The sequence below is a fragment of the Meleagris gallopavo genome, chromosome 1, assembly GCF_905368555.1.
Source record: "Meleagris gallopavo chromosome 1, MGAL_WU_HG_1.1, whole genome shotgun sequence".
Lineage (NCBI taxonomy): Eukaryota > Metazoa > Chordata > Aves > Galliformes > Phasianidae > Meleagris > Meleagris gallopavo.
Window position 1 is genome coordinate 131,254,794 of NC_139404.1, and position 16,190 is coordinate 131,270,983.

At 41.2% G+C, this 16,190-nt stretch overlaps 1 protein-coding gene across 4 annotated transcripts in view; it reads right to left on the reverse strand.

Moving 5' to 3' along the window:
• TBC1D8 (TBC1 domain family member 8) overlaps window positions 1-16,190 on the reverse strand; it is a 48,200-nt gene that overhangs the window by 4,080 nt on the left and 27,930 nt on the right. For 3 of the 4 annotated variants that reach the window (XM_085214134.1, XM_085214124.1, XM_085214115.1), the window contains exons 6-16: window positions 13,921-14,128; window positions 12,573-12,767; window positions 11,507-11,689; window positions 10,926-11,076; window positions 10,121-10,335; window positions 9,154-9,271; window positions 5,477-5,762; window positions 4,856-4,985; window positions 4,435-4,533; window positions 3,805-3,873; window positions 2,204-2,444 (exon numbers count right to left, since the gene is read on the reverse strand). In XM_085214134.1, coding sequence (XP_085070260.1) covers window positions 2,204-2,444; window positions 3,805-3,873; window positions 4,435-4,533; window positions 4,856-4,985; window positions 5,477-5,762; window positions 9,154-9,271; window positions 10,121-10,335; window positions 10,926-11,076; window positions 11,507-11,689; window positions 12,573-12,767; window positions 13,921-14,128 — 1,895 coding nt within the window. Of the gene's footprint in view, window positions 1-1,365; window positions 1,563-2,203; window positions 2,445-3,804; window positions 3,874-4,434; window positions 4,534-4,855; window positions 4,986-5,476; window positions 5,763-9,153; window positions 9,272-10,120; window positions 10,336-10,925; window positions 11,077-11,506; window positions 11,690-12,572; window positions 12,768-13,920; window positions 14,129-16,190 lie in introns of all 4 variants that reach the window. The other variant, XR_014880639.1, reaches the window with a different exon arrangement.

Sequence of the window (16,190 nt, forward strand, 5' to 3'; positions counted from 1 at the left end):
TCTACTGGACCTGTTCCAACAGCTCCATGTCCTCCTTGTGTAGGGGTTCCAAAACTGGACGCAGTATTCCAGGTGGGATTTCACAAGAGCAGAGTAGAGGGGCTGAATCACCTCCCTTGGCCTGCTGGTCGCACTTTTCTTGATGTATCCTAGGATATGGTTGGCCTTCTGAGCTGCAAGCACACACTGCTGGCTAGTGTTGAGTCTTTCATCAACTTACATCCCCAAATCCTTCTCCTCAGGGCTGCTCTCAACCATTCTCTGCCCAACCTGTATCTGTGCTTGGGATTGCCCCAGCAGAGGTACAGGACCTTGCACTTGGCCTTGCTGAACTTCATGAGGTTGGCGTGGGCCCACCTCTCAAACCTGTCCAAGTCCCTCTGGATGGCATCTCTTCCCTCTGGCATGTCAACAGTACTGCTCAGCTTGGTGTCATCTGCAAACTTGCCGAGGGTACACTCAATCCCACTGTCACCTACAAAAAGGTGAAGTAGCACTGGTCCCAGCACCAATCCCTGAGGAACGCCACTCATTACCAGTCTCCACTTGGACATTAAGACATTGACCACAGCCCTCTAAGTGTGACCATCCTGCCAAATCCTTATCCAGGGAATACTCCATCAAATCCATTTTTCTCTAATTTGGCAGCTGGGATGCTGTGCAGGACAGTGTCAAATGCTTTGCACAAGTCCAGGTAGTTTGACATCAGTTGCTCTTCCTTTATCCACTGACACTGTAACTCCACCACAGAAAGTGAACAAGTTTCATCAGGCATGACTTGCCCTTGGTGAAGCCATGTCAGTTACCACCAATCACCTCATCTTTGTTTTCCATGTGCCTTAACAGAGTCTTCAGGAGGATCTGCTCCATGATCTTGCCAGGCACAGAGGTTAGATTGACTGGCCTGTGGTTCCCTGGATCTTCTTTTTTTTCTTTTCTTGAAAATGGGGGCTATAGTTCCCCTTTTCCAATCAGGGGAACTTCACCAGACTGCCATGACCTTTCAGATTTAGACAGTGGCTTGGCAACTTCCTCCATCAGTTCCCTCAGAACCTGTGGATGGATCTTGTTGGATCCCATGGACTTGTGCACCTTCAGGTTCTTCAGGCAGTCTCAAACCTGATCTTCACTTAGAGTGCGCAGATCTTCCTTCTGCCAATTCTTACCTTTGCTTTCTGCAGCTTGCGTGGTGCAGCTAGAGCCCTTGCTAATGAAGACTGCTTCTAAACTTTCAAAAGCACTGAAATACTGTGGAAACCTTTTCAGTTTAAAGAATGTAAGAAATGAAATCACATAGTAGTATAGGTTGATTTGGTTCACATTAAAAAATTCTAGAAAGTTTAAGTGACAAAAATATGGATTTACTTAATTTCTTGAGGCTTTGACTGTTGAAGCATTTTTGTTATTTGGTGTCAGGCAACAGCTGAGATGTAGTACTGTTCTTCAGACAGATTTTGGGATGGACAGCCTCATCTCTGCTGTGGCCTCAAGCTCTGCACTCAGTCCCCGATGGTAAATTTTTTTTGTTCTGCTTACTGTCAACAGCACCAAACTCATACAATCTTAAATGAGATTAAGATAAATATTGAAGAAGCAATTACAGATAATGTACTGCAATTTCAAAGGTGTACTGCATACAGCAATCTGGCAGAGAAGATTTCCTAGCCTTCCACACAGACCCAAGTATGATTTTGATTCATAAAATATTTTCAACAAAATTACTAACACATATTTTAATACAGTATTGAATGATGACCTTAGGTGTCTTTTAAATCTCACCTACTTACTACAAATAGAACAGTGAATATTAGTGAAGGTCACTGGTTAAGTGAATTACACGTATAAGAAAAATACTTGCTCACATCTTCAAAGAATCATATAATGGTTTGGGTTGGAAGGGACATCAAATCCTACCCAGCCCCAACCCCTGCTGTGGGCAGGGCTGCCCCCCACCAGCTCGGGCTGCCCAGGGCCTCAGGGTACCACAGCTTCTCTGGGCAGCTGTGTCAGTGCCTCACAGCCTTCTGAGTTAAGAACTTCCTCCTAATACCTAACCTAGATCTCCCCTCTCTTAGTTTAAAAGCCATTCTCCCTTGTTTTATCACTACCTGCCTGGGTGCAGGGTCACCAATTACATGACATCTGTCTCACCCCATGCCACCCCACCTCTGTCCACCTTTCACCCCACGTAAGAAGCCAATACCTAGGCAGCTGGCAAGCCCCTTGAACTCAATGAGGTGGTCCATATTGTCATCTAGAAGGCGGAATGTCCTCTCAGCGAGGATGTCGGTGTGCTCCCCACATGTCCAGGGTGAAACAAGCTTGTAGAGGTTAGTAAACTGCTGGGCATCAATCCGGTACTGCTCAGCGTATGGCCTGCTGGGGTCGTGTCGCTCAGCGGCAGGCCCCGCCGTGTCCCAGTAGCATCTTATTAGATGTTCCCTCTAGGAGAAATCAAATACAGGAAAGGGGAGTTGCAGTCTGCAATATCAAAGAGAGCACGACTGGCAGAAAAAGGCATTCACATCAAAGTGTGCTGGAAATGCTCAAAATTCTCTTTGTGCGTAGTGTTATAATGATACCGAGACTATTCATGTGAGAAAAAGCTAAGTATTAATCTTTAATTAGAGCATCCAAGTGCTCTTATTATCACCAATAGATAATTAATAAATATGAAAAGAAACTGGACAGACTCTTGGAGGAAGAGCTACTGACACTCTATTGGCTGTATCTGGCTCAGGACATCCATCCAAAGGTACAGGAGAGTGGAGAAAATTCAAGGTGTCAAACATGCTTGACCCGCTCGTTAATTCTCTCCCAGACCTTTCAGTTTGGATGTTGTTCCCATTATTCTTCCCTTAGGGTCAGTCAGGTTGATGCACAGCAAAGAGTCCCAACAAAACAAGCTGTCCTGAGGGAGCAAAGGAGGTAACAAAAAAAAGAAACCAAAAGGAAACCAAGTGAAAAAAAGAGAAGGAGTGCAAGAGTCAAGAATAAAAAACAGCAGCAAGGAGCAGGAGGAAAGCACTACAGAGTGCATCACACTACTGCAGCATCACCTTACCACAACTAATGGAACAAGAATACAACTGCTCTTAGCCACAAAGATACTTAACACTGAGTACATACCACAAGAATGTTCTCAGTGCCTAATATTTATGGATGAACAATAGATCAAAATAAATATACATTAAATGTCCATTACATGCGTGGAGCTCTAAATCATGGGTATCTGTGTAATCTTAAATGTTTCCATCTCCAAATATCTTTTATAACGGCTCTTTTAAATATCATCCTGACATTAAGGAACTGAAGTAAAAACTACTTTTAGTTCTTCAAAAAAAAAAAAGAAAAGATAATTGGGAACTAACAGGAAAGATGTAAGTTTCTGGGTTTCCTCCCCACTCCATGGACAATTGAGAGTGCCTTTAAAGAGCATTAAGAGAGCAGGATTTAAAAGTATTACAGATCTCCAGTGAGCAGAACTACATAATAAGTGCAGTCTGCATGTGAAAATTACTGGGACCTAATTTTTCACGGACCATTACCAAGCAGCAACTTAGAAAAAATATTCTCAATAGTTCTCCATTGAATTATCAGTACATTAGCATTGCTCTTTAGCAACTGGAAAACCACACAAAGGACAAAATGACAAGTTCCAGCTAAGATCTCATCCAAGTAACACAGAACACCTCTCCAAGACATCCCAGACCTGAAGTGCGAGATGGCTGTGCTAAGAGATGACGGGATGTTACAGCCGGGAGCCTCAAATAGCTTAATCCACTATTTTTTGTGTATACCAACCTTGAACAGGTCATACAATTCCTCTAAATCTTCAGGAAGAATCGAAACATCTGGGATGACAACTCGAAGCTTAAAGAGAATACATGTTAGTTGTAATGCTTGCTACTGTCATCACTGGCACGAACAAGCAAGCACACGAACCCTCCCAGTGACTGTTCTTATGTGGTACAGGTAAAAACTGGAGCACTGAAAAATCTTTGCAATTTCCCCCTCCTTCTCTAGGTTCACTGGTTGGACAAATGTGTGAAAAGAGAAATCCCCTAAGGGCTATTAGAAACAAAGACAGGTAGTCTTTAAGCGGCAGGTCACAGGAGGCCGGGGAAGCATCGCATCACCATCACTCTGTTCTTGCTCTTCCCCAGGCATCTACCCAGGACCACTGCCACATACAAAGCATTGGGCTGGACTCTCCTGCAGTTGATCTTAATGTTATAGCCACCGTAGGAAATAATGCATGTGGCTGCAAAATAAAAACATTAAGCATCCTAGAAAAGAGCTTTTTTCCAGAGTCAGTAATGATTCCCCCTTTTTTCATAATCTTGCACCTTAAAAAGACTGAAAGCTGGTTGCCACAGAACACTGGGGCTGAGGGAAGGTGTTAAATCTCAGCCTAAATAACATTCTACTCACCACATTTTGCTTGGTTGTGTCTTCGTGGCTTTGCAGAACACGGATTCTGTGTTTGTAGCGCATATGCTCTATCTGTTCCACAGAGTGGTCTCCAAATTTCTTGAAAGGAGGAAGAGAAGCTCATTGTTTTGTATATACTATATACTATACTGATAATTCCAGTAAACTGTATTTCCAATAGATGGGAAATACAACTTTTAAAGTATAGTGACTGTCTCAAGAACTCACAGTTTAAATGTATTCAATCTCTAACTGACCTCTCAGTTTATGTATTTATTCTGCACCTAGCATTTTGCATTTGAGCACTTCTTCAAGGATCTTTATGTGTATTTAACTGTTGAAACATCTGTGTTGAATTTCAACCTTTTTCTTTTACTAAATCGTAGCTTATCTGAGCAGTAGACATCAAGCTGGATTTTACCTCGTAAGAATCATGGATGAGATTAGCTATTTCAGTCACTGGAGTGGCTTCCTGATCATCGCTGAAAAATGCATGGTGATTACCAATAGGTGGCAGAGGGCTCTCCTCATTTTTCACGTGCTCTAAAAACCTACAGGGAACAAGTACAAGCAACACAGATTACTCTGTACTACGTTTTTTTCAATATAAATAATAAGTCTTATGGCTCAGACTTAAATTTTTTTTTTAGGCTGCTATGTTTTTCAGAAATGCCTTCAATATTACTCATCCTAGGAACAACAAGCCCGCCAAATGACTAAACGCTGCCCAAGGAAGAAAACTTCTGTCTCCTTGAGGTCGGGAGCGGGGAGTTCATCACTCCAGGGAAGACAGAAAGAGCAGCAGTATATATTGCAAACTGACACAGTCCGTGCATGTCTCGGCACCGCCAGGAAGTGTCACAGGACATATATTTGTCAAATTTACAAAGCCCATTGTTTGAGGTAGGCACCGTGAAAGCAGCAGCAGCATGTTAACACAGAGGGTGCCTACAGTTGTCATGACAACAGCACCCAAACTCCTTTGACTGCAGAAAGATTTGCGAGGGAAGCAATGTTCCTGCAACCAGATGCGTGACGGTACCTGCTCAGAATCATCAGGGCCTGCCCATCATCTTTGCTGTTACACAAGTCCACTGCATTGGCTTCAAGTATGGCCAAGCCTAGCTGGAAGATGGCTTTGATCCCATCATAGAAAAAGCAGTCGACGACATTCACAGCACTTTCTAGAGGCATAATGCTAAGAAAAAGGGTGAGGAACCATGAAAGAGAAATGGAAGCTAAGGTAGTCAGATCCTTCATATGTTCGGCCAGTTCTGGAAGCTGCTCTTTTATAAGCTCTTCAAACACCGACTGGTCTACCTGAGCACCTGCAAGTGCAAGGAAGCAGTATTAGCCAGGATTGACACACACAAAAAATACTCTTTAAAGCCAGTGATCGCTATTTTAAGACATTTTTTTTAAAACTGCACTGACAAGACATGCATACGGCTACAATGAAATCCCCATTATTTTCCTGCTGTGATCTCAACTCCAACCCTTATGCCTGTGATCTTCACTGTGCAACATTCTGCAAGACCACGTTGGTTCTGCTAAGTGCCTTTAGGGTGCAGTAAAATAGTAATAGTAGCAGCTGTTGTTTTTGGCTAAAACAGCACGTATAATTAAGTGACAGGAAAAGCAATCTTAAAGCATTTTACTATTCAACTTGGGGTCTATGTAATGAAAATGAAACAGTACAGATTCCTCTACAGCATACATACTCAAGAAAGCAGGCAGCAGAGCTTTCACTCCAGGTAACAAAATATAGGAGATGACTATATCATTAAGCATGAAGAAGAGATTTACACATATACGAATACATATGTATACACATATGTACACAAATATTTATGGGTACACAGGTAAATGCAAAGATATATATATATATATATATATATATATATATATATTATTTTTTTTTTTTAAGAGAAGATTTCTGCAATGTCTATATACAATCTTTCCCGACCATCCAAACCAGGCCTTCCAGAAGGAGCAGATTTAGGCCCTGTTTCTCTTTTTTGAGCTGGAAAATTGTGTTATCTTTTGTTTTTACATCCAAATCATAAAAAAAAAAAAAAGGTATGATAATTCTCTGTTTTTGCATTAAGCCACAAAAAGCTTCTGCCGGTCTCTGAACAAACAGTACAATATCAAAAATTGAAAATAAGTACCCAGGGGCATGCAAAGAGCTTCTGAGAAACACCAAGCACTGTGGTTGCTTTGAAGGGACAGTTTTTTCATGTCAGATGATAAGAGAAAAGAAAACAGAAAATAAAGCAGACTGGGGTTATTCTGCAGTATCCGTCTTTCTTAAGTGCTTTTGTTTTGTTTTTAATAAAGAATTTAACAGCTTTAATAGTTTACAGATCAAAAAAGATACAGAAAGTTTTAGGGGTATTTGAAGAAAGCTAGAGAAAGACAGGTGGACACATTCAAAGATCCTTTCAGGCTCAAAGGCATTACAGGAGAGACTGGCAAAAGCTAAAGTTTTACAAGAGATGTGCAATGCTGACCAGATCATTTGCAGAATATTATATTGTGACTAAATGTTGACATTGTAGATTAAAGTTAAGTAGGTATATTCAAAGATATTTTTACGCCCACTTTTTAATTAGGCTCCCAGAAACCACGATAACCAAGCAATTGAATTTCTGGGGTATTGCATCATGAAACCATAGTGAGGTAGGAAAATACTAGGGTATCCATTCAAAGAAAGGATGATCCAAATGACTTCTCCAGGACTGAAAAGGCAATTCAGAGAAATGAAGTGGGGTTTTCACCATCTGAAAAATGATAATAGCAAGGTGATGACAATCTAACAGATATAGTGTAGTAAAATGGTCAATACATTTATGGAGAGGATAGAAGAGCCATGGTTACATGAGAACTGGATATGCATTATTACTCTTCCATCCATTCTTGACTCAAGCATAACTTGTTTCTAACCTGATATCATAGTATCATGCAATCATAGAATGGCTGGAGGTGGAAGGAACCTCAATGATCATGCAGTTCCAACCCTGTCATGACAGGGCTGCCCCCCACCAGCTCAGGTTGCCCAGGGCCCCATCCAACCTGGCCTTGAGTGCCTCCAGGGATGGATGGAACACCACAGCTTCTCCAGGCAGCTGTGCCAGTGTTTCACCGCCCTCTGTGTAAAATCTTCTCTAACATCTAATATAAGCCTCTCCTCATTTATTTTAAAACCATTCCCCCTTGTCCTATCACTATCTGCCTACGTAAAAAGTCTCCTTCCTGCTAATAAGCATCCTTCAAGTACTAGAAGGCTGCAATTAGATCTCTCCGGAGCCTTCTCTCCAAGCTAAAGGAGCCCAACTCCCTCAATCTTTCTTTGTAGGAGAGCTGCTCCAGCTATAGCGTTAGCAACAGGCAAGATACAAACTTCAAGTACAACACAAGGGTAGTGATATGACCAGCTGTATGGGAACATTCAAGTTTATTTGTGTGTGAGGAATTCTCCTTTACAGACAACTAGCCAGCAACCACTGACATTAAGACAGGCCCTAGGCTGATGATATCTAGAAGGACAAACAGACATGCTGTGTAGTTTATTCTTTTTCCAAATCACAAAAAGAGATGCACGTACATGGGAGTAAGTCATCAAGATGGCAGTTTATAAAGTCACGCCTGGAGACAAGAACTGAAGTTCAAACAAGTGTGAGAATTACAGTGCCAAATCCACTAGCTGAAAATACCAATGACACTGGAAACACCACAAAACATTCTAAGCATCTAGCTGACTATAATTCTGCTTTAATTTGCTTCACCTGCCAGTTCTGTGACTGCGCAGCTGCACAGCATCAGAAGGCATTACAATCCCACCCTGAAAGAAAAGGATTAGAAATCTCTCCAGACATCTTATCCTGCTCTTCAGAAAGCACCAGACTCACAAGTGACCAGATCCCTCCCTTTGCTACGGCAGCAGTGTAATGGCAGACACTAAAAAGTAAGTTTAGCACTGAAGAGGGAAAAGCTATCAGATATTTCTGTATGAGGAGGAAGTAAACAGACTGCAAAGAACAAATACTTTTTCTTGCATGTCTGTGTGCAATTACTCTGTCAAGCAGCTCAGCTCCTATATAAGAGGCAGGCATTAGCAATTTACATGATTATTTTCACAACAGTCTCTAAAGCAGCTGCATTGCAAAGAAGCAAAGACATGCCATGTGCAATACAAAGCATATGCTCCAGAGGAGCTGGTGTTATTTCTTATTGCTGCACCTCACTTTCAGCGATCTGGTTTTGTACTGGCACTCATTACAAAGGGTCATTTTAGATGCATGTCTAAAATTACTCTAGCAGCTAGGCAGACACATCAGCTCAAAAACAGCCTGCACATCTTCCCTAAACTGACCTGAAACAGCTAGAATCTCTAGCACTGCTAACCAAGACACACAAGCTCTTCTATTTTTATCTAACAGGCAACAGTTCTACTATCTTCTGACCAATAGGAGAAAAAAAATAACAAACTGTAAAAAGCAGTCTGTCAGTTTATGGCTTTTGCAGCTCAAACTCTTTGAACCAAAAAATAACACTGGAACTTAAGCAGCCACCAGTGCTGTCTTTCCACAGTAACCGAGCATATGGACCACCTCACTCATGGGTTCTGCATCTCAGCAGAACTGCACTTAGTTCTTCCAGTGCCATCCAGCTGACCCTTCCCAGTTAGCAAGAAGAGTGGAAGAGACATCAGCTCACCTATCACTCGGTGGTTGAAGTAATCTGGGAGCATTCGTTCACACACAGCAACCAACAGCCAAAAGGCTTCTTCCTCTTTGGCATATAACAATAACACGGAGGTCAAAATATTCATAGACTTACAAGGGGAAAAAAGAAAATCAAGATTTATTAGCGACAGCAAAACCTACTGGCAAAAGCTAAGTTGTGGATATTTTAAAATAAAAGTAGCCTAACTTGATATAAACAGCTGACAAAAACAGCCAAGGAAAGGTAACAGTCAGTGAATACATAATTGCAACCCAAGAAAAAGGCGTAACGAGTTTTTCAAGCTTATATATGCTGCTTTTCCTAAGAGCAATAGGAAACAACTGAGAAAGGCACAATTCTGGATTTGCCCAGATGCAAAGCATGTAGCTGACAGTGCAAGATGTTTTGGGCCTGCTTTTTACCCCCTCCCTGTATCTGTATTTCAAAAGAAGAGAGGAAATCTGGAACTGTTATGATGTTAGCTAGAATTCAGAGAGCTGCACAGAAGGCAAAGATATTAATTTAGGAGACAATGTGTAAAGAACTTCATCATCAACATCATCAGTTTTGGAAAAAAGAGCAGAGCTTCACTAAACCTCTGCCCAAGTGCACTATGCAAATCTCATCTGTGTAGGCCAGCTCCCTTTGCACTGTCTCCAAGTATTGTGCAAGAAACTCACTCTCGAACAAACAAAAGCATCAATTTTTATTTCCCTCCTCTAACTCTAATTGCAGTTTGCAGAATGCTGAGGGAATGCTTTGATAAAGCAGAGCATGCTTGTTTTCCAGAGTAACTCACAGTTAATGCCCAAAGTTATGCATTTTCCATAACTAAAGACTTTATTTATCAAAAAAACACAGATTAAATTATTCCCAATGCAACGTTAAAAGTGAGAAAGAAGAAAAAGGGGAAAAAAAAATAAAGAAAAGCAGCATTAGCCCACTAGGAGCTTCTCACCTGGCAGTATCCTATTTTGGGGTTTCTGTGCGCATACGCAGTCAGCACCCTCCTGAGAGCCGCTATCCCCGTCTCGCTCTGGAAGGCAGGGTGCTCAGGCAGCGAGCGGTGGAGGTCACGCTCAATCTCCTCTGTCACTATACAACATTTGCCCATGGAGGCCTCCACTAAATGTACGTAGTAACCAGGATGAGAGGCGAGATCTGTCACAGCGTCTGGAAGAAGCCAGAAGGGAGGAAGAGACACAAGTGGATTAAAAAAATGTACAAACTTCACAAACGTTTGAGCATGTTGTATGTTGGATTAAGGACTAAACTTGAGATCACACTGCAGGAACTTTCTGGCTCTGCCAATCTATGGATGAAACGAGTTGTTTTTTTCCATCTTTAGTTTCTATTATTCCTGCCAACTTTCAGCATGGAGCAAGAACAGCTCTGCTGAATTGAAGATGTCATTATTTTGCAGTAATTTGATTTGAGTAGGGTTAAATCAATATTTATGCTAAAATCAAATTGTTCCTTGAAGAAGAGCATTACTCTATGAAAACATGACGTTAATTTTAAATTACATGCATGAAGCAGATGTTATTTAATTTTTTTCTGCACATTGTGCCATCATGCTGAGATAAAATTCTTACCACCCACCTAATTACTTACTTGCTGTTATTATTTGATCATTTGTCTTCTAGAAGCACATAAACTCCATGCCTAAGACATTTAATTGCCCTTGGGAAATTTTGTACCTAAATGTTTTGCTACGCACAGAATCAGAATGACTACAGCCAACATGTTCTATAAGTGCTCACCTGAAAAGAGCAGCCACAGTTTGCCTCTTAAGGATTCGGGGATTCCCATAGCAACAAGTTTTCTGATCTTCTCTGTGCGAAACATGCACACGGTTCTGCCATACTCCACAAAATGGTCATCCCATAGACTCTCTTTGATTTGCTCCCTAGACTGCAAACAAGAAGGTATCTTTAAAAGAACAAATCATGTGCATGTGAGAACTTGTAAAACAAGAAACATTCTACATCTTAGAAATTCTGCAAGATACTTCCATTACCAAAGAATATGGGAAGTGTGCTCTAAGGAGTTAAACTACACCCATTTTGCGTATGTGAATCACCACATAAGGGAGAACACAACTGAAGATAGGGAAGAACATTATAAATATTCATCAGAAAGGAATAGGGGAGGAAGGAGGAAAAAAAACCCATGGAAATAAAAAAATAGCTATTTTATACTTAGCACACATGTAACTTCTCCAGGCAATACCGAGTTTTATTACACTAAAATTACCTGTCTGAATTTTGAATTATCTGTTTGTTTTTTTGTTTGTTTGTTTGTTTTTAAGAGAAACTTACAACATCCCTAAAATTGCACATACCTTTCCAAAATCAAGGCCTGCCATTCCCGACTGATGAAAGTCTGATCTCAGTGCTTCAGCATTGAGCAAGTAACTGCTCTCCTTGTCGCATTCGCTTCTGTCCTTGCTTTGGGCAGCCTCCATTCCTGGACTGCCAGGCTCACAGCCCCCAAGCACACATGCGGATGTGAACACAGGAGTGTTCTGCAGTGTAGGTCCACAGGAGGTGACAAATGAGAAGAGGTTAAAGAACTGCCTCCCAAACAGCATTCAAAACAAGCAGCAGCCTGCTTCCTGGGCTAGCTTTGGCTGTTGCATCAAAATGTTTTACACCTTCCAGGAGGAAAGGTCTTACTCAAGACTTTATTCATATTATCATTTATTTGTATGCCAGAGAAGAGTTGTTACTTTGAAACCACTGTTAGTAATTTCTAAGTATCCTTGCTGACCTCAACTTCACCTCATAAAAAACTTCAACCTACAGTCATGTTGTGGCGCTCCAGGGCACTTTATCTAAAGTTTGTCACTATTTTTCCTGTTTGATGAAGTAGAGTCAAAACTGGACACTGCATTCAAGATCACACTCATAAGCACTGAATAAAAGAAAGCAATAAAGTCTCATGGCCTGCTGGTTACGCTCAACCCTACGGTCTGCTGGCCCTCTTCACTGTAAGAGGGCACTGCTGACTAATGTGCTTGGCCTGGTGTCCACCACGAGCTCCATGCTTCTGCTGCCCAGCTGCTCTCTAGCCAGCCAACCCAGGCCTCTCCTTTGCAAGGGGCTACTCTGCCAGACCTCACTTTTACTTTTGTTGAACTTCACAAAATCTCTATCAGCCATTCCATCAGATTTTTGAGGCCTCTGTGAAGGGCAGTGCTGGTCTTCAGTATATTCACTGCTCCCCTCAAATGGTGCAGGCCACAACTGCACCATGGGTACCCTCTGCACCACTGTACTGGTCAACACCTCAACACCAAAGGCATCAGACAGCACCAGACTGAAACTGATCCCTGAGAAAAGCAGCACAACAGACCAATGGATAAATGCAATGAATTCATAATTCAAAAAGCCATAGAAGTTCAGTACCTGGTTCTTACTTTGCAGGTTGTTACAGTGCACTGGGTTGCTGGAGTTCACTGCTTTTAGCCTCTGGAGTAGGTTCTCCACCAAAGCGTCCCGTTCCTTCAGTTCAATGAACTGAAAGGCAGTCTTGCTCCTTATGCTAACAATGATGGGATTAGGAAGAAGACTCGTGTCCTCCATCTTCTCTATACTGATTACCTTTTCCAGAAACATCAAAGAAAACACATAATGCACACGTCTACAGAAATATCTTCAAACATTGTACATGTACTACAATTTACAAAAATGGCATTCATTTGCATGCATGTTTTAAAAGTGGTTATTCATATTGGCTTTCCTTAGCTAGACATATTCTGCCACCCAAAGTTTATGGTATCTTCAGAAGTTCATAGCAGGCAGCAAAAAGTATCCCAGCTGTTTTTCCTTCTGTTCTGTTTTTATTTCAACTTTGCCACCCACTTTGGGAGAACAGACTGAGGGGAAAGATAAGAAAGGAGAGTGATGATTAATATAAGACTTAGAAAAGGATCAACTCAACCAAATTCTATGGGACTGAAGAGGAAATTTATGTTCAAACTTTAGAGGATGGGGGGAAATAGTTGTTTGTGATGAAGTATTTAACACTATTCTCTTATTGTTTTCTATTTCTGAAAGAATGGAAGATAAGTCACTGCAGTTAGGATATATACCATTTGGATGTTATTGTGTTATTAGCTGAGGATGAAAGGAAAGCTTTAATTAAGAGATCATAACATATCCACAGCAGATCAGGCAGATGTTTGCTGACAGTTCCCTTCTCCTCTACTCCCACCACCTTCTCATGCATTCTCCCTCTACTTAAATAAGTCTCTAATTTTATGAAAATTTAGCAACTCATCACTCCTTCCAGAACTCCCCCTTTTCTCACTGCCCCACAGGTTTGCAAAGTACACACAAATTTGCTAGAGTCTGTCTGTGGGAGGGAGAGATTCAACACTTCTAAGCATTGATCTCAGGTGAGGATGCCTTTATGTTGCCAAACTGGGTCCAAGCTGAAGTCTCCACCAACATCAAGTTGGACTTACGCATTTCTGGAGCTGGGATGGGAGCACTGCCCCAGTCTTGGACCAATGAGACTCCAACCACTGCAGTGGTATGTTCTGCTGCCCATGCTTAATTTTGACAATTTCATTAGCTCACACATGCATAATCCTGGGAACTCATGTTCTAACAAGTCCCAGAATGAACTTAAACAGTCTTCTACAGTCTTCACACAAGCACCCTTCTCTTTTCGACAAATAATATTTGTGAATAAATCAAGTGACAGCAGAAAAAGGCAAATAAGGACTTGAAATGAAACAATCAACTCTACCTCTCTAAGTGGGATGATAACATTGCAGGAGCCATTTTCCTTGCTGGCAAAACAGATATAACTGTCTGAAGTATACATCCTTCCCACTGTGTGACAGCGACTGAATGGTGTCCACAGAGAACAGTCAACAACTTCATGTAGCTTCTCCTTCCTGGGCAATCTGAAGAAGGCCCGAAAGAATTCATTCTGTGCTCTGGCTTCAAGATCCCTTGGGAGAAAGCATTAAAAGAAAATCACAGGGCTCTGAAAGCCAAGGCACCATGCACAAGGTTCTTCTTCTTCTTAGTCTCACCAAGGGATAGAGAACAAAAGCACCATGCACAGCAATTTTCAATGCCTACATGAGCAGATCAACAAAAGACGAACTTAGAAATAAAAAAGAATCATCATCAACACTTTCTTATCAATAGATCAAAAGCAATTACTTGAATGATAGAAAAGGGAAGAAAATTAATTTAAATGAGTCATCTCTTTTATTACCATTATTATTTAGACATACACTTTCTCTGGCTGCTATACCAATTTCCAGCCTCAAAGAATTTCAATGCCTGGGAGATAACTAAATCTTTCATCTGATGAATGCATATTGAGCAACAGAGATCAGCTTTGAGTCCCTTGTTTCCTGTCCTGGTAGAATTACCAACATCACCCCAGGGATTTGCACCTCCATCCAAAAGTGATGCATTTACTCAATAAGTACCACCCAAAATGATCAGTAACAGAAGAGTTAAGGATGGTGACATAATTGCATCACTAACTTAAAAAAGTATCTGCCTCAGAAGAGTTGCAAATGCAAAACAATTGCAGGTCACTTAGACTTAGGAAGGAACAACAGCATCAGCTACATCCATATTGGATTAGGTTTGCTTCCATTCACCCATCCACAATTATGTGGAAATTGAAAAAAAAATAAAAATAATTAAAAAAAAAAATTAAGCTTTCATTGCTGGGCTATGGTAATACAGAATCGAGTTCAGAGGATTTTTTTTCACCGCCTTTTTTTATGAGGACTTCTGCACCAGTTTATTAAGCTATGCAATTACAGTAGAAACAGGCCATGACTGTTATCTTGCCAACAGCAGTTCCAGAAACTACAGGACTCAAATTCTATCATTCTCTTTACAAGTAAATTTTTCCAAACATGATTCACCTTAGGAGGGGAAAAAAAAAGAAGGGAAAAAAAAAAACAAAAAAACCTGACTTTGTTACTTTGTTCTACAGCAAGAATTTAAAGCAGGGCTGAAGTGCAGCAGGGAGTGGTACCTTGTTGCTGTAAAGCCCCACTCCTTCCTTCCCCCTCCTCTTCTGCAAACACCCTCCCCTGCACAAGCCCTGTTGTTAAGAACAAGAAGTTTGCACAGATGTAGCCTCTTCTTCAGCAAATAAATTGTGTGTATCATTTCAGTTTACTCTGCAAAGAAAAACAACCAAAAACAAAGTGAGAAATGAGAGGGGCGGGTCTGTAGCTGTGACAACGGACACACCACACTTCACAGCGTTTGGCTGTTGTTTCCTTCTAAAGCATTATCATCCTTCATAGGATTATCCAAGGAAAACAGACAAACAGCCTCCTGTTTTTCACAAAGAACAAAGAGAAGCACTCTCCATAAAGGAAGAGAAAAAGTTTGCTCTGAAGTTAAAATTCCACAGCAAAAGAAACTCAAATAAGTGCCCACAGCAATCTGCTATTGTGACAAAGCTAGATCAGGATATGCCTCCTAGTTAACTCAGCACAAAAATATTTTCCATTCCTGCACAGCACAGATGAATGTTACTGATAGCATCTGCAGTCAGGTCTGTGTGGAGCTGTTCTCTGTTGCTATTGTGCAGGAAGGTAAGACCCTCCCAGAAGGTATGCAGCTGCTGCAGTTTCTATGCCTTTATGCTAAAAAATGCGTTGTACCAAAGAATGGAATCTCTGTTGACACAGAGGTTGCCTGTTACTTGAGAATCATATACTTCCAATGCTCCAAAATCCATAATTTCTGTCTAGTTCCGAGTGTTTTGCACTTTGCTGCATATCCCAGGATTGCAGGCTCCTTTCAGACAAGATCCATTGCTACAGGTTTTCCAACTGAAATATGACTTTCCATACCCGAAACAAAGTATATTCCTCAAGGAACTTTCACCAGAACACAGCATCCAACCCCACACGTTCAACATAATCTAAAGGGGGAATGACTGCTAGCCCCAGAAACAGAATTGTGGAATATCCCAAGCTGGAAGGGACCCAGAAGGATCACAGAATCACAGAATTTTAGGAATTGGAA